This window comes from Sciurus vulgaris (assembly GCF_902686455.1).
Source record: "Sciurus vulgaris genome assembly, chromosome: 2".
In the NCBI taxonomy this organism is placed as follows: domain Eukaryota; kingdom Metazoa; phylum Chordata; class Mammalia; order Rodentia; family Sciuridae; genus Sciurus; species Sciurus vulgaris.
The window spans coordinates 13,791,210-13,810,340 of record NC_136462.1 but is presented as its reverse complement, the minus strand read 5'-3'; the positions used below and the strand labels follow the sequence as shown (position 1 = coordinate 13,810,340).

The window sequence follows — 19,131 nt, the reverse complement described above, 5'->3', positions numbered from 1 at the left end:
TGTATTTGGACATATTATACGTACATGGAGTATAAGTTCCCATTCTTGTGATTGTACATAATATGGCGTTTCACTGGTCATGTGTTCATATATGAACACAGGAAAATTTTGATTCATTCTACTGTTTTTCCTACTCCCATCCCCCTTTCTTTCTTTCCTTCTGCTCTATCTATTCCAGTGAACTTCTGTTCCACCCCCGCCCCCCAATTAGGTGTCAGAATTTACATATCAGAGAAAACATTCAGCCTTTGGTGTTTTGGGATTGACTTATTTCACTTAGCATGATAGACTAGAGTTCTACCCATTTACTGGCAAATGCCTTAATTTCGTTCTTCTTTACAAGTGAGTAATATTCCGTTGTGTCCCATTTGCATTCTTGTACCTTAGATGTCACGAACTTTTTAATCTGGCAAAACTGAAACTGTACTCCTTGAAAAACAAATCCCGAAGAGATCTTTTGATTGTTCATCATTTTATGTCACTCTTTCTTAAACTTCCTTCCGCTTTTTGAATAAAAGCTATACTCCCTACAGTTATCATGTGGTCCCATGTGATCTGATCCCCACCCACCTTTCTTACCTCTCTCATTCCACTTTCCCTGTTTGCTACACAGCCATATTTCACATCAGGACCTTAGCATTGGCTACTGTTCTGCCTGGGTCGTCTTTCCTGGCTCTGTGTAGGTTGGCGCCTCATCATTTAAGTTTCAGTTAAGCAGGTCTCTGTGGGCCAGCTGTGGTGGCTGTGATGGCACACACCTGTAATCCCAGTGGCTCAGGAAGCCGAGGCAGGAGGATTGCAAGGTCAAGGCCAGCCTTAGCAATTTAGGGAGACCCTCAGCAGCTTAGTAAGATCCTGTCTCAAAATAAAAATAAAGAGGATGTGGTTCAGTGGTAAAACTCTCTTGGGTTCAATTCCCACAACCAAAAAAAATAAATAATAATTACCCAGGTATCAACTTATCACCTGACTTTAATTATTTTCTCCAGCATTCATGAGCATCTGATGTATTTGTGTTTTCCTCTTCCTCACACCAAATAGAACCCACACTCCATGAGAAAAGCGATCTTGTTTTTTTCCCCCCTGTCTTTAGTACCCAGAACAGTGCCTAACACTCTGGATGTCCTCAGTACGTGTGTTGATTGAAACCATGAATTACCAGAAAGGTGAATACAGATCAGACCAGGTTTCTGATATGTTAGGCACGGAGGAGTGTACTGTGCATGCTACCGTTTCACCTACATTTATTGCAGAAACAGTAAGTAAATGAATAAGAATAGGTTAGAGTAGATTTGAATTAGGAAAAAACATAATTTGGAGGTAATATAGTGAAGTATGAAGAAAAGTAGCTGGGCATGGTGGCTCACACCCACAACCCCAATTACTCAGGAAGTTGAGGCAAGAGGATTAGAAGTTCGAGGCAAACTTTTAAGACCCTGTCTTAAGATTAAAAAAGGGCTGGGATTGGAACTCAGGGTTTATGTAGCATACTGGGTTCAATCCCTAGTACCACTGGGGTAGGGGGTGTATTTTAGCATTGATTGTTCTAGAAACCTTTTTCAGAATGTAGATACTACTTATAGATATCAAGGAAAAATAAGGTGGAGATCAAAATTTATTATAGCCATAGGCATAAGCTAAATCATGACAGTAAAGGTTTTATTAAAATTTATTTATAAATAAAAGCATCTATGTGTGTTGCTAACTGTAATAAAAAAAAACAACACTGTAATGAAACTTGTTTTCAAGTAAGCTACTAGACAGATGTGGAAGGCCATTGTAAACATGTAAATCACTTGTCCTATATTAGAAGTGCCTGAACTTGGTTTAATTTCTTTTGTTCCTTTTTATTTGGAACTAATTTCAAACTTAACAGGAAAATCACAAAAATAGTATGCCTGGATTCCTCAGTTTTCAATATTTTTACTGGGTTTAGTTTATATATACATTGTCTTTTTTGATGTGTTACCTTTTTTTTGCGGTACTGGGGATCAAACCCAGGGCCTTGTGCTTGCAAGGCAGGCACTCTACCAGCTGAGCTACCTCCCCAGCCCACCTTTTTTTTTTTTATCTGAAAGAACTCTTAGGAAAAAGCAGCTTCTGATAACAGTGCTGCACGTGTTTTTCTGTTTCTTTTAATTTGATCAGATGTAAAGTATTTTATTTATTTTGTTGCCGTATCTATTAAAATTTATATTATAGCTTTGTCTTTTGAGGGTTTTTTTTCCCCCCCAGTACCAGGAATTTGAGCCCAGGCGTATCTAACCACTGAACCACATCCTTAGCCTTTGTTTATTTTTTGTTTTGAGACAGAGTCTTGCTAAGTTCTTAAGACCTTGCTAAGGTGCTGCGAATGGCTTTTAACTCACAGTCCCTCTCTCTCAGCCTCCTGAGCCCCTGGGATTACAGGCATGTGCCACCACACCCAGCCCTGTCTTGAACTTTGTCGTGAAGGGTTTTATTTGCTTCATCTAATCCAAATTATAAAAATACTTATCTGTACTTTCTTTTTCAGATTGGCGTTTTTAACCAGTTTGATTTAAACCCACCCTACATATATGACAGCTCAATTTTAGTACTAATCTAAATAGAATCTATAATTACATGTAATGAAAATTTGTTTAATTTCAGAGAAAATTTAAAGATGATGAATCAGTTTAGAACTGTGGTGCATCTCACACTTCACTGCCTTCACCCCCAGTACTGATATTTTCTTTTATCTGTGGTTTTTCGTTAGTTGAGGAAACGTGTGAAGCTTGAAGGAAAAGAACTTGAAGAATACTTGGAAAAAGAGAAACTAAAGAAGGAAGCTGCTAAAAAACTTGAACAATCAAAAGAGTGAGTTATTTTCATAGATAGTATGTTATGTTTGTAATTTGAAACATTTCTAAGACTTAAACATTCAGTTGAATATTTCAACTTTCTTAGGACTTCATTACTTTTACATCTTTCAAATGGCTAAAATAACATCCTTTCAGTGCTAATATTAATATATATTTATGAACTGGCAATCAATGTTTGATAAAATATTGATCCAATAATTATTTTTATATGATTGCTTGAATAATATTGAATGAATAATATTGAATGTTAAGTCAGTGATTGTTTTATAAATGTTAATTCAAAATCTGTTTGGGACTTTGTGACCTTGATCTATTCCAAAATCCTCCTAGGGCAGATATTGATTCCAGTGATGAGAGTGACGTGGAGGAAGACATTGACCAGCCTTCGGCGCATAAGACAAAGCACGACCTGATGATGAAAGGTGAAGGCAGTCGAAAAGGAAGCTTCTTCAAACAGGCAAAGAAGTCTTATCCCATGTTTCCTGCCCCAGAGGAAAGGATTAAATGGGACGAGTATGGAGAGATCATCAAGTATGTGAGCACACACCACCTTTCTTTTTGAAGTATCCACTGTGTTCTTTTAGCTCAGTGATGTAGTCTTTTTGGTCACCATGTACTTTAAGTTCTGAGCACCTTGGCTTGAAGGATATAAAAAATTTATAGTTTGAAACATAAAAATAGAATTGTTGAGGAACATTGGACATTTAATATTAAGGGAATAGTGATAGCTTTTTTACTTAGTTGTATGGAAAGTTTAAAATGATGACTAGACTTTCTTTCCTCCACTTAAGAGGAGAGGTGAGGGCCATGCTTGGGTGAAGGACTTAGGATAGAAAGAATTTTTGATGGTAATTTTATTTAGTTTGGGAAATGGGTTTAGTTACAAGAGGAATATGAGATGAACCATGGAAAATCCACACCTGCTCTTAGAAAAACAACTGAAATCACACGTTGCGATTGCAGATTTGAATACACTACCGACCTATGTAAAAATCCTTAGGTCCCCGTTTCTTTTGCTTCCCAGGTAGATGTCAGATGCCTCAGCGTAATTACAACGTCTTTTCACAATCCAGTTTCTTCCTGTCTTTCTATTATGTTTCTCTATATTCCTACCTTTTTTTTTTTTTTCTTTTTGGTACCAGAGATTGAACCCAGGGGTGGTACTGTATCACTGAGCCACATTCCCCAGCCCTTTTTATTTTGTATTTTGATACAGGGTCTCACTAAATTGCTTAGGACTCCCCCACATCTCTTTTTTTAAAAATGTTTTTTAGTTTTCAGTGGATCTTATTTATTGATGTATGTGTGGTGCTGAGGATCAAACCCAGGGCCTCTCACATGCCAGGCAGGTGCTCCACCACTGAGCCACAACTCCAGTCACCCCTTCTTTTTTTTTTTGAGAGGATTTCCCTCTTTTGCCCAGGCTGGTGTCAAACTACTGAGTTTAAACTGTCCTCCTCCTTCAGCCTCTGTGGTAGCTGGGACCTCAGGCATGTGCCTCTTCCCCTGGCTTTCTTTCTGTGTATTTCTTGTTCTTTCTTCTTTCATAATGCTGTCTTGAGCATGTAGTGGACTTACATCATTCTTGGGTATAATTAGGAAAATACCATTTTCTACTTGGTTTTCTAAAATAACAGGAAACATAACTTCACTCTAGAGTGTTTGCTTACTATTCCACTTGTCTAACATATGGATTGTGCTCTTTACCTTCAGTGTCCTTATTAGAAAAATGGAGCTAAGAATGAAATGAATTTTTTTGGTTGTTGGTGGTTTTATTTTGAAATCTTAGGATCAAACCTAGGCTACACTTCCCAGCCCATGAGGTTGTGTTTTTCAGGCACTTAGAATAGAATCTGGTTAATAATAAATGGGCCTTAAGTTGTTGCTACTGCTGTTGTTACTCTTTAGATTATTGTTGGAGATATGGACTTACTTGGGTATTGGGGAATGGAGATCTGAATTCTCACAGAGGATCGGGAATGGATTTGGGAGTAAGGCATAGATAATTAATTATAGGAGGTTAGAATGTTAAAAGATGTTTGTTTTTACTTTTGGTTAGAATTCTGATATTGGAAGTAAAAATGGAAAGAGCAGTGTGTTAATACATTGAAATAAAGATGAGGCTTATAAGGGAGCTAATGATTTTGTATGCCAGTCTTTTCAGTGCTGGGCAAATAGAGTCTTCTCCTTTATTTTTGTGTAGAAAGGAAGTAATTAGGGGGGGTTTTAAGTACATTAGAGGAGTTCTGAGATTTATAGGTATTGGTTTGGTGAAGGAAACCACAAACATTGGCAAAAACTAATTATTGAAAAGAATGCGGGACCAGATTGTGATAGTACTTGTTATAGCCACTGAGATCTTCTAATGACCTGTCAGAGGCCTTTCACTAGTCTACATGATGTGCCTAAAGAACATTTTTTAGTGGTTATGAGAAACATAACATATATATCAATTATCAGTTACCTGATAATTGATATTATGAAATTGCACTGGCTTTGGATCAAATGCATATTGAAGTCTTAAAATAATGTGAGGAGTCTAAAAATTATGCCACCTACTAGTTAGTTATATGTATTATATAATATTAGCTTGCTTTTTACTATTTCTAATTAGAGACTTATTATTTAGACCAGAGGATTTCTTAGTGCCAGAACTTCAGGCTACTGAAGAAGAAAAAAGCAAATTAGAATCTGGCTTGACAAATGGAGATGAACCCATGGATCAGGATTTATCTGATGTTCCTACTAAGTGTATTTCTACAACAGAGTCTATTGAAATAAAGTAAGTGCTTTTTTGTTTTGTTTTGCATTTGGAAAATTATAAGATAAAATTTTAAGTACTTGAATTATATAATTTACTTTGTTTCAAAAGTGAAATTTCTGAATATTTTCTTATAAGTTTATGCTTTTAAAATTAATTTCTGGGTTTGGAGAGTAGATCAGTAGTAGAGTACTGCCTAGTATGCACAGTCCCTGGTGCCAGAAAAATGCTGCTGCTAATTTCTTTTTCCATGAAAAGACTGTGAAGATGGTGGTATTTTCTCTTCATTAACAATATTCGAATACTAAAATAATCAGTTTAGTAGTGGGAGGGGAATGGAGTTGAACAGGAAATTGTACATTTATTTGGAGAAACATTATTTCTGGCCTTTTTTAAAAAATTTTCTTAGATGTCGATAGACCTTTATTTTATTCATTTATTTATATGTGGTGCTGAGAATCGAACCCAGTGCCTCACACGTGGTGGGTAAGTGCTCTACCACTGAGCCACAACCCCAGCCCTATTTCTGGCCTTTTAGTAAATCTAGTAACAGGTGGAAGAGAGTAGTGTAGTTCAAAAACTTAATTTTTCTCAGTAACTGCTCATTTTTCACCAAATGTAGTCCTTGACTTAAACATCTCCAATACCCTAATGTCTAGAAAATTTAATATAATCTGAAGAAGGTAAACCTTTTTTCCCATTTATTTAGTACAGTTAATACCAATAAGTGATCATTTTGGATTTTTTTTTTTTTTTTTTTGAGTCTTCAGTGAGCAAAATGGTTTATTTGTTGCAGTAATATCGTTTGTATATATTTTGGTATAGCCAATATGTAAATAATATGTATTAGCAAAATAACACATATTTCTCAAATTGTCATTTTATATATTGTATGTTTCTTTACTGATGATAAACTTCGTTTTTTAAAAGCCTAGTTTTTATCAGAAAAGTAATCTCAAATAATTATGTTAAATTACAGAGCGAGGGTTACTTACATAGACTATGAAGGACGCTCTGATGGGGATTCCATTAAAAAAATCATTAATCAGATGAAACCACGACAATTAATCATTGTCCACGGCCCACCAGAGGCCAGTCAAGATCTGGCAGAGTGCTGCCGTGCATTTGGTGGGAAGGATATTAAAGTGTACATGCCAAAGCTACATGAAACAGTCGATGCCACCAGTGAAACACACATCTACCAGGTAAGTATGCTGACAGTTGAGCCACTTATAAATACATACTTTTTGTTGCATATTAAGACAGATACATTTGTAGTACTGCGTGAGGCAGTTGTGGAGCCTGCCCCAGCAGATCTGATAGTCTGTGGGTTTATAACAAGTCAATAGCGTGTCCCACCCACCATGCCTCCAGGAGTGGAAGCTCAGGATGCCATGAGAACGTAAAGAGGAGGACCCCAACCCTTATTTGGAGGTTTAGAAATGGTTTCCTGGAAGACAACTAAGCTGAATCCTAGCAGATGTCCAGATGGGTTGTTGGAACAGATGAGTAGGAAGGAGGAGCAAAGAGGGTTCGAGGCAGAGGGAACAGTATTAAAGAGAATGATGAGTGTTCAAGAATGGATAGTAAAAAAACCACAAAATAAAACAAAAAACACTCCACAGATGTTAGGGTTCTTCTAATTGAAACAAATGGAGAAATGGAGTCGGGCACAGAAGACAGAATTAGTACAGAGGAGAAATGAACTTTTATCTGGTTGTGGGACATAGTGACAGTTTAAGGTCAGAGTGATATCTATATGGGGGGAGGGATGGGGGAGAAGGTCTCGAACTTACCAGGCAGAAAAGTTATTCTGAGCAGAGCAAGAGAGGAAGCAGCATTCCAAGAACGTGGAGGCATGAAACTGCATGATATCTTCAGGAAAGTACAAATAGCTCGGGACTCTGAGGTGCACCAAGCACCAGAGGGTGAGACCACTCAGTGCTTCTCATCCTTGTGTGCACATGAGAATTGTCCGAGTGCTCTGTTCTCAATCTTGCTAGTTATATTAGTAACACTGGAGACAAGGCCCTAGGGTTAAAACCTGTACTTCGGAAAGTAGACCAGAACCCTGATGATCTTCCTGATGGTCTTTACAGGCCATTTTGAGGATCAGATGAATGAAAGATTCTCAGATTTTTTTTTTTTTTTTTTTTTTTTTTTGGTTTTTAGTTGTAGATGGACACAAATACCTTTACTTATTTATTTATTTTCATGTGGTGCTGAGGATCGAACCCGGTGCCTTACATGTGCTAGGCAAGTGCTCTGCTATTGAGCCCCAACCCTAGCCCCAGATTTTCAGATTTTAATCATAGTTTTAGAGTTAGAAAATAACACTAAGAAGTTATATTTAATTTATTAATTTATACTCTGGGTTTTATTTCCCCCCTCCCACTTGCATATCCAGGTGAGATTAAAAGACTCGCTAGTCAGCTCCCTTCAGTTTTGTAAGGCAAAAGATGCTGAATTAGCATGGATAGATGGTGTCTTAGACATGCGAGTTTCCAAAGTAGACACAGGAGTTATTTTAGAAGAAGGAGAACTCAAGGATGATGGAGAAGACTCAGAGATGCAGGTGGACGCTCCTTCAGATGCTAGCGTAATAGCACAACAGAAGGCCATGAAAAGTCTGTTTGGAGATGATGAGAAAGAAACGGGTGAAGAGAGTGAGATCATCCCCACCTTGGAGCCCTTGCCACCTCATGAGGTAGGAGCCCATGCCTTCCTGCTGCCTCCTTCATCTTGTCCTTGTTTTCCTTCTGTTTTTAACCCTTTAAAGTATGTTTTGCATAGGCTGATTTTGGAGTTATTAAAAAAGATGACTCGAGGTGTGTTTGTGTGTGTGAACTCTCTATGGCTAGTGACAATTTAAAGGAAACCATTGGCACATCTTCTGTCAAATCTTCAGTTTCATGATCTGTTTTTTCAGTGTGAATTTTTAAATGTCAGGTTTGATTGTGAGGATTACCTGAGAATGTTGTTCTCTTGCATTTTATTTTTGTGTGTTGTCAGTTCATTTTAAATCATTTTTGGTTTTGGTATAGTTAGAAATCTTTTAACTTTAACTCTAGCCTAGTATTTACATGTTCTCAAGAGGGATCTAGTTAATTAGCAAAGATTTTAGGTAATGAAACTTAGAATAGTATTAAAAACTGTAAGAGCCCCACATGGCTTGTGAAGTGACGTCTGAGCCCTGCTGTAAGGTCGAGACTAGAGAAACGACCTCTGCCGTTGGATTCCTTTCTAGTACTTCACTTGAAATTGGGAGGAGGAAATAAAGATGATCTTTCTTCTCTCTGTGCTAAAGCTATTGCTCTTCAGAACAGTTTCAAGGTGGAAGTATTAGGCAAGAACCACTCACCACTCTGATTCTAAACTCGTGGCATCCACTGCATTCACTCTGAGGGAGGAGGGAAAGTGGAAGTGGGATTTAGGAAGAATCATCCTCCAAGCTAAGCAGAGGACTAAGATGTGAAAAATGAATTTTTGGTTCACTTCTGCTTCTTGGCCTCTAGTTGACCCTCCCTGGCAAGTGGGTGAGTGAAGAGTATAACATTATCACATTTCTCTCCTTTATTAGGAGGCATGACTAATAAAATTGTGAAACATCAGAAAATGTGAAGGGCTTTGTAATGTTAAATAGTGAAGCAAGATCCAGAATAACAAATTTGGAATGTGATTTACAGTCTTGAAACGATCTGTTAAAGGACTTCAGGGAATAATAAAAAATATCTTAGAGATCATGTCGTGTTTTTTATACAGTACAGCTTTGTGTTTGGTATTCTACTTGAAGTTATTCTTTCTTATCCAAGGTTCCTGGACATCAGTCAGTTTTTATGAATGAACCAAGACTATCAGACTTCAAGCAGGTTCTTTTGCGGGAGGGGATTCAAGCTGAATTTGTAGGAGGTGTACTTGTTTGCAACAATCAAGTAGCAGTTCGTAGAGTAAGTGTGCTTTTCATAAGGCTGAATTGAACACATGCTTCTGATGTTTTGTCATTTTGAATTTTGTAATTCCATAAAACAGAAGGTGAGCAATTTATATTTCTAATGATGACCTTGAAGGCTTATAAAAGTGACTCAAATTACATAATTTTATGACAAATTTCTATTTGAATCCTCTTACATTTTTGTATAAAATTCACTACTTGAATATTATATCCATATTCTGTAAATCAGAGCAACCCATTTCCAGACTAGTCATAAAGTAATCTATTTAATATAGTTTGGTTATTATGTATGCATATTAATGATCAGAAAATGTACTAACGAACTTTTTTTTTTCAACTTGGTTTCTAGACGGAAACTGGACGCATCGGATTAGAAGGCTGCCTTTGTCAAGATTTTTATAGGATAAGAGACCTTTTGTATGAACAGTATGCCATTGTGTAAAAGACAGGATGTCAGGAAGTATCTGCTTGACCTTTCTAAGAAAAAAGGATTCTTATCTTATTTTAAGCTTTTTTGCTGTTTTGTTTTGTAACATACGAAAGAAATCTTCCAGAAAAACTGAACATGTATTAGATTTTTAAAATGTAAATAGAGGGCTAGGAGTGTAGCCAAGCGGTAGAGCACTTACCTAGCATGCTTGACACTCTGGGTTCGATCCCCAGTACTACAAAAAAAAAAAAAAAAGGAAACAGAGACCATTTTGCTAATGCCCAAACGAGCACCCTACCTTTGGCTCTCAGTGCTGGTGGTCCTAGCAGGTGCACAGGCCTGAGAATTGAAGGTGATTGATTTCTTTTACAGACCCCGTACTTTCGCAGGACTTTTTACTTGAATAAACAATACAACTTAGCAAACTAGTTCATGGCCTTAGAGAAACATGGTTTGCATGCAGTCTTGCAAACTGTTTCTTATATTTTCTGGAACAAAAACTGAGGCTTATTTAGAAAAGATGTGCTACAAAAGAGAAGCAAGATTGACAAAACAGTTTTTTGAGCTTAGGAATTTAAAAAACAAACAGCATGTGTGCTGACTCTCTTGAATTCTGATATGCAATTTGTTTTTGCATGGAGCATGTCTGCTTCATGCCTGTGTTTCCCATGACTCAACTCTGGTGTGATGTAGTACACAGTTTGTTCAGAAATCATTTTTTTATTTATCCCATTTCTTGTTTTATCAAGACTTTATTGTTCAGTTTGAATTATGACACCATCATTTAAATATATTTCATTTAAAGGAGCTCCTCGATGTGTTACTGTCTTAAGGGTTCTGCATACCTTTTAGACACATCTTAACTATCACCTAAGTTACTGAATTTGAAACTGTTTAGGGCTCTGTTTTTAAGAAAACAAAAGTTAAACTTCACATTTTTATAAGATAATAGTACAATTTAATTAAAAGATGTAAATATTTTCATCTCTTAGGATTTCTCTCTCCTAAGGTTACCTAAACTGTGGTTGGATTTTATACACGTTACTGCAAAAGTATTGAAATTGGATAAGATCATTCTTTGCTGTCCTGATGTTGTATAAACCATTTGTGTTCGAGAGTAAAAGCTGAATATATGCAATTTTCACTGAACTTAAGCAGTGAAAACCATGTTGCTTCTTGTAATCCGTTGATGATTTTTTTAGAAAATAACTTAATCATGGCAGACCTTGATGCTTATTTCTTAAGTATTTAGACCCTTTTCTTTACACTTAGCATTTTTAGGAGCATCAGTTTTGTTTACCTTATATGTATAATTCAACTCAGTGATATCAGAGTAGAATTGATACTTGTTTCAAATGCTTACAAAACTTTTACTGTGGATTATCATGTTAATGCAAGATTTAGTCTTCCAGAGTGGTGGCACTCGCCTGTAATCACAGGGTTTGGAAGACTGAGGCAGGAGGATTGAAAGTTTGAGGCCAGCCTGGGCAACTTAGTGTACCCTGTCTCAAAATAAAATTTTTTAAAAAGACCTGAGGATGTAGCTCAGTGGTAGATGCTTGCCTAGCATGCATAAGACCCTGAGTTCAATCCCTAGTATCTTAAAAAAAAAAAAAAAAAAAAAAAAAGGAAAGGAAAGGTTTAGAGCCTTCTGATATTGAAAAGCAGATATACAAAACAGTGTTTCAGAAGAGGGTGATGAACAGTATGTTTTCTTTTTAGCACTTCAAAAAAAAGTCTCAACATTTTCTATTTATATACCAGGGAAAAGAAAGTCTAAAGTTGTTTCATGGTTTAAAGGATCTGCTTATGCATATTACATCATAATACCAATATTAAAAAGATTATTTCTTGCCCAGCCATTGTCCTATGAACAGGAATTAAATTTTACAGTACTGCTTTAAGATGACTGTGTTAATAGTGTCATTGGAAGAGTAATACTTCTACCCATTTCTGGATGACTGTATTACTAAAATGAAGACTTATAGTCTCAGTTACTTAGGAAAAATAGAAATTTAAAAAACAACAGTGAGATAAATCATGAACTCAAAGAAACTTAGAGTTTGACTGTTTCGAATCAAAAATAACAATGTGTGGACTATCAGATGTCTACAATATTTTTGTTAAAAAGAAATTTTATTGTTGTTGGAATGGGATTATACATGTCAGGTATCATTCCAATTATTTCTGTTTTTTCATGAACCAGTAAGAGACCTGAAACAGAAATGGAGGAAGTTGTGTAAGGAGGGCTATTCACTTTTTTTTAAAAGTTGAGGTACAGTTTACATACCATAAAATATTCATTCTTTTAAAGTGTATATTTCATTTGTTTTGGAGTTGTACAACCATTACTGTGTAATTCCAGAATATTTCATCATTCCAAAAAGAAACCCCATACCCATAGCAGTTACTCCCATTTTCCCTTCTCCTGAACACCTTGTCAATCATAAACCTTTCTATCTGTGGATTTACTTCTTCTGGACATTTCATAAAAATGGAATCATGTGACATGTGGCCTTCTGTGTCTGACTTCTTTCACTTAGCATGATGTTTTCCAGTTTTATCAGTGCAGCATGAATCAGTATCTTTTTTAGGGCTGAGTTATATTCTATTGCATACTATACCATGTTGTTTATTATCAGTTGCTGAACATTTGGGTTGTTCCTAATTTGGGGCTGTTATGAAGAATGCTGCTTTGAACACCCTTTTTTTTTTTTTTTTTTTGTATGAACATAGATTTTCCATTTTCTTGGGTATGTACCTAAGAATAGAATTGCTGGATCACGTGGCAACTCTGTAACCACTTGAGAAAATGCCAGAGTGCTTTCCAAGGTGACTGCACTGTTTCATTCCCACCTGCGTGTCATGAAGGTGGCATTTTCTCTACATCCTTGCCAATCTTTATTACTTTATCATTTAGCCATCCTAGTTCTTGAGGTTTTGATATGCATTTTCCTAACGAATAAGGTGTTTTGAGCATCTTCATTAGTGCTTATTGGCTACTTGTATGTTGGTCATCTTTGGAGTATTGACTGTTCAGATTCTTTGTCCATTTTTAAATTGGCTTATCTTTTTGTTGAGTTATGATAAGTTTTGTACATACTTTATTTCATTCTGTGGCTTTCCTTCACTTGCTGGTGTACTTTGAAGCACAACAATTTGTAATTTTGGTGCATTCCCGTTTTCCCCACTTTGGGTTCCCTGGATGATTGGTTCCTGTGTCCTGGGTGTTATTTCTTAGAAACCAATTGCCTCATCCAAAGATATGGACCTGTTTTTTTTTTTTTTTTTTCTCTAAGAGTTTTAGCTTTTTAGAGTTAGGTCTTTCACCCATTTTGAATTGATTTTTGTTTATGGTGTGAGGTGGGGGATCTAATTTCATTTTTTAAATCAAAATTTGTGATTGAATATTACATTTAAAAACCTGACCCAGAGAACTGGTGGTTACAGACTCCCTAAGGGAAGCAGTGGACTGTGGGAGCTGCCCCATGGCTGCACTTGAAGGCAAGCTCTCTAGTGGGACCGAGCAGGATGGAGCAGAGGCAGAGTACAGCCAGGACTCCCACGCTCTGGCTGCGCTCCCTGGGAGCCCACTGTGCAGTCCCCAGCAGTGTGGCTGGGCAGGTCTGTCACCCAGCCACTGTGCAGTGTGTGTAACCTTCTACCCTGTGGGGACACCTGTACCCCGAAGTGCTGCACGGCTTGGGGCAGGACCAGCAGACAGCTGAAGGTGTCGCCGCCTTCTGCCATGGCCCTAATTCCATGTGTTTGCACGTGGAGCCCCAGTTGGTCTGGCATCTTCTGTTGAAAAGCTTTGCCCATTGAATTGTTTTGCCACCCTTGTTGAAAATTAATTGCTCATAAATGTTAATAGACTCCCAATTCGGTGTCAGTAACTCTATATCTACCTGTGTGCCAGTACCATACCATTTTGAAATCGAGTAGTGTGAATTCTCCACCTTGTTCTCTTTCAAGATTGTTTTGTCTGTACTGGGTTCCTTGCATTTCCATGTGAGTATCAGAATCAGCTTAATCAATTTCTGCCAAAAAAGCCCACTCATTTTTAATAGGGAAAAAAGCAGTTGAAATTTACAATTTAAAATCTCGAACATAATGGCTAAAAGGGACTGCAGAACACATTTAGTTCAACCCACTGATTTTAGTATTGAATGAATGAGCCTGTGAAGTGAAAAGAATTTGAGATCCACGTAGCTGGTTAAACAGAGCTGGGGCTGGAAACCAGCCTTACAGAATCCATTCACTTGCACGCTGCTGAGTTGCTTCTTCAGTTCCTTAGCTTATATTCACTTTGCTTAGTATTGACGTGTTCTGTTCATCTGCTTTAAGAATGGCCGCTGTTACTTAGAATGCGAGCATGCTAAGGAGGAGATTGATTTCCATTCTGTATCATGGCCAGTAAAAGCCAGAAAGGGTAAATGTCACATTCTGCAGTTCCCTTTGGTTGTAAGCTTTTCTACAGTTTTATTACAAGGTTATTGTCCTTTACAAAAATACCAGTGAACTGATGATTACTTAAGTCAAAGGATGTAAATAGTGTTCACAGTCAGTGATTGTCAGACTGTTTTAGTGGTGACTATAAAATGAACACGTGAAGATGCACAGGGATCTAGAGAAGGAACATTCAGATCTGCCCACCTGGATAGGTTCCAAGAAAAGATTTGGCCTCCTTTTTTACTTTTTTTCCTCACTTGAACCATTTCAGTTGTGTTTATGGGAAAATGCCAAAAACTACCAAAAATTAATGTAAAAACCTGGACTTTGCTGAAGAAAGGGCATCTTGTTTCTCTTCTGGTCTTCTCCCCCACACACATGCCCACGTGGCTCCACTTTTTGGTGGAGCTTTTCAAAATTCGTTATTTAGGCCCCTTTCATTTTAATTCTAGAAGTCAAAATATGATTCTAAAGGGCTTAATAGAAGTCAAACCCAGGGCCTGGCACATACGAGGCAAGTGCTCCACCACTGAGCCATGTCCCAGCCACCTCCTCCAGTTCTTAATACCGAGTGGTGACCTCAAGTGTAGGACATATAGCAGATTCACAGGGACTTGCTGCTTTCCGAGGCTGTGCTGGTGTTGATGTTTAATCTCCAATTTGTCAGGTATTTTTTCTTGACAATTATTTTTTTAAAAAAGGAACTAAGTTGCATTCACAAAACTAATGAAGGCCTTCCGATAACTCATTATGGGAACCTGTTCCAAGGGTGCCACCACCATCTTTTTTAATGTTTTTGAAATTGTCATTTCTCTTCCAGTTCATTTCCCAAGGTTACTAGAAATGCCATAAATTGTTTTAGAAATACATTGTGGTCTTGGCCCACTGTGGCATTACCACTTGATTCTAAATGATGAAAAAAAAATTGAAAATCCTTCCTCGAAGGGCATGCATCTGGTTTTTGCAGGGAGGATGGTATTGGGGATTGAACTCGGCTTCACATGTGCTAGATAAGCGAGAGGGGTTTTTGCTAAGTTGCCCAGGGTGGCCTTGATCATTCCATCTCCTTCGGCCTCCAGACAGCTGGGATTAACAGGCGTGTGCTAACACACCTGGTTCACAGGCAGTTTTTTATATTAAATATTAAATACCAAACTCACTAAAGTAAAAGTGGAATAGATACCAAAAATTGTAAAGATATTTTCCAACTTCATCCATAGGCTGTGATATACATGAATTTTTATATTAATATCAAAGAACATAAAGGCTTGAGATTGTGTAAATACTTTCAGTATTTGAAATAACATCTCAAATGTGCAGAATTCAACTTCTCAAGGTTTTTAATATCTATGATTTTCTTTCCTTTGGAGTGAGAATATTTAATGATTTAAAACATTGCATTTTTAACTAAAAAGCAGAATTTTATAACTACATTGTTACTCCTTGAAGAAAGCTTCCTTTACATTTTAACTATTCTTCCAATACTTTAAGGTAATGAAACCATTAAGCAGTGATTTTTCTAGTAGTATAAAAACTGATGTAATAAATTCCAAGTAGCTGAAGAACCACATGTACTGATTTTTTAAAAACTTTATTTTAGGGCTGGGGATATAGCTCAGTTGGTAGAGTACTTACCTTGCAAGTACAGGCCCTGGGTTCAATCCCCAGCACCGCAAAACAAACAAACAAACAAAAAACTCTATTTTGAAGCTGGGCACAGTGGCGCACACCCATAATCCTAGAGACTGGGGAGGCTGAGGCAGGAGGATCATGAGTTCAAAGCCAGCCTCAGCAAAGGTGAGGCACTAAGCAACTCGATGAGACCCTGTCACTAAATAGAATACAAAATAGGGCTGGGGATGTGGCTGAGTGGTCGAGTGCCCCTGAGTTCAATCCCCAGTATAAAAAAAAAAAAAAACAAAAACAAAAAAACTCCCAGAAAAACCTTTTTATTTTGAAATAGCTTTAAACTTGCAGAAGAATAGTATCCTTCCCTAGGTCTCCTGTTAATATTTTGCCATATTTACTTTACCATTCTATTACATATTATTTCTTGAGCAATTGGATACTACGTTGCACTTATGCTATCACATCAATCCTAAATACTTTGTGTTTATGGGAAAATGCCAAAAACTACATGATCATAGTATTTTCATCAAAATCAGGAAACCAGCAAAGATGAAATTCTGTTTAATCCACAAACCTGATTCATTTGCTGCCAATTCAAAAAATGTCACGACGACACCTCTTTGATCCAGGGTGCAGTCCAGGATGAGGTGTGCATTTAGTCGTATTTTCTCTTTAGTCTCCCTTAATCTGGAGCGGTTCCTCCCCATGCACTTTTATATGACCTGGACATTTTTTCTTGTTACTGGGCATAGAACCCAGAGAGCACTTCACCACTGAGCTACACCCCTGTTCTTTTTACTTCAAGACAGGGTCTCACCAAGTTGCCCAGACTGACCTCGAACTTCAGGATCCTCCTATCTCAGCCTCTGGAGTCACCAGAATTACAGGCATGTGCCACTGTGCTCAGCATGACCAATGCATTTTTAAAGAGTGCAGACCAGTTACTCCATAGAATGTTTCTCCCTTTTGGGTTTATGTGATTCTTTCTGATGATTAGATTCAGTTTATGAATTTTGGTTAGGATTATCAGAGAAATGATGCTGTGTTCTTCTCTGCATTGTGTCAGGAGGCACATAGGGTCAATATTTTGGTGAATTTATGAGTGAGGGGAGGGGTGTGTGCTGGGGATTGAACCCAGGACCTCATGCATGCCAGGCAAGTGCTCTACCACTGAGCCACATTCCCAGCCCCTGGTTTAATTTTTAATACTTGGTTATGATGTCTTCAAGGTTTCTCTACTGTGAAGTTAATAGTTTCCCCACGTTTTTTCTTCCTTTTTTTTTGGTATTAAGTTGAAATGTAAAATATGATTTTGATATGCATATTCACAGCAAAGTGCTTACTACAGTACTTACTAATTAATGAGGAATAGGTATTTTGTGAGGAACTACTTTTGAGAATGTGGCAATATCCTGTTCTTTCTCAAAATCTTATCTATACATTTTAGTTAGCTTTTCATTGCTGTGACCAAAATATCTTACAAGAGGTGCTGTGGTTGTGACTCAGGGGTAGAGCACTTGCCTAGCACGTGTGAGGCACTGGGTTTGATCCTCAGTACCACATTAAAAAAATAAGTAAATAAAGGTATTGTGTCCATCTACAACTAAAAAAAATTAAAAAGAAAATGTCTTACAAGAACAATTTAGAGGAGGAAAAGTTTATTTTGGCTCAACGTTTCAGGGGTTCAGTCCCTAGTCAGCTGACTTGATAGGCATGGCAGAAGCTGCTCAGGACATGGTGACCAGATAGAGAGCTGTGCTCACCAGAGACAAAGGGTAAACCCCAGAGTCACCCTCCTGACCTCCTTCCTCCAGCTACACGCTCACTGCCTCAGTTACCACCCTGTTAATCCACATCAGTGGATTAATCCACTTGTTTGGATACAACTCGTAATCTAATCACTTCACCTCTGACTATCCGCACATTGTCTTACATGAGTGTTCTGGGACACCTTGCATCCAAACCATAGCATTTAACTTCCACTGCTGATTCTTACCCGAATTCCATTGCAGAATGGCGACCTCCCCAGCTCTAACACTCCTACATTTGGCATTCTATGAGATGGAACTACTTCTTCCCCACTTATTCATTCTATATTGGCATGGCATGTGGGTTCCTCTTTTATATCTGTATGTCATGATTTATTTTGATGCTCCCGTTGTCCTGGATTTGATTTCCAACTGGCTCCAGCATCCTTCTGGCATGTCCTCATGGTTCCTTGAGCACTTCCGGACATTTCTGGCACCACAAGATGTCCCAGGCTCAGCTGCGTTTTCCCTACCCAGTCCCGAGATCAGCTGTTTCACCAAGGAGTCCGGGTTCATTTTAGTGGAGAATGGCATGCGGAACCAAGGTCTGTGCCAGGCTGTTTGTGTCACTGTGCCATCACTTCTATGTGCTCCTAGTGGACAAGCTTGGATTATATGCATGTGTGCTTGTTTCCTCAACCATCCCTCTGCACACATTATAAACCACAAGTTCACCCTGATCTCTAGTTCCACTCTGACTTTACAGGGTTCCTTCTAGTTTCCCCCATTCCACATCTGCAACTCCTTCACCCCGTGTTTAAAACCGGGACTCTCAGAGTCCATAATATACTGGCTTATTTTTTTTCACTCTGGGATTAACCAATCTCCTGGCCATGAGCTGGCTCCCTTGGTCCCAGTTGCTTCCCCAATCCATGGCAACACCTGCCAATTGAACTCCGTCGTGGGTATTTTAAAGCTGGCACCTTTGGCTCAGCTGGTGCCAAAACAAATGTTCCAGTTTGCACAGAGCTCTAGCAATGGTCCCACACGTGCAGGTTCTCAGGGGTTCTGCTTTGGGACTGCGCAGTCTTCCAGTTTTGTTTTGGTCATTTTGTTAAAATGTTTTCCTCATTCCTGCTCTGTAATTAAGTCTTGCACATAATGTTCAAACAAGCAGCATACAAAATAATGTCTGCAGTGGATGGGGTTAATAGAAGAAAGTATGAAAATGAAGGAGATAGAGCAGCGATCTCAATCCAAAATGCTCTCCCAGTGAGAACACGGTAGCAGTTAAAGATCTTAAGTCATGTGTTCAT

General features: G+C 38.0%; 1 protein-coding gene across 1 annotated transcript in view; it reads left to right on the top strand.

Annotated features, from left to right (window-relative positions):
* CPSF2 (cleavage and polyadenylation specific factor 2) overlaps window positions 1-12,494 on the top strand; it is a 32,324-nt gene extending 19,830 nt beyond the window's left edge. Inside the window, exons 8-14 of the mRNA XM_079127627.1 lie at window positions 2,738-2,838; window positions 3,174-3,374; window positions 5,473-5,625; window positions 6,584-6,809; window positions 8,012-8,311; window positions 9,417-9,551; window positions 9,906-12,494. Coding sequence (XP_078983753.1) covers window positions 2,738-2,838; window positions 3,174-3,374; window positions 5,473-5,625; window positions 6,584-6,809; window positions 8,012-8,311; window positions 9,417-9,551; window positions 9,906-9,998 — 1,209 coding nt within the window. The 3' untranslated portion in view covers window positions 9,999-12,494. The remainder of the gene's footprint in view (window positions 1-2,737; window positions 2,839-3,173; window positions 3,375-5,472; window positions 5,626-6,583; window positions 6,810-8,011; window positions 8,312-9,416; window positions 9,552-9,905) is intronic.
* The last annotated feature ends 6,637 nt before the right edge of the window (window positions 12,495-19,131 follow it).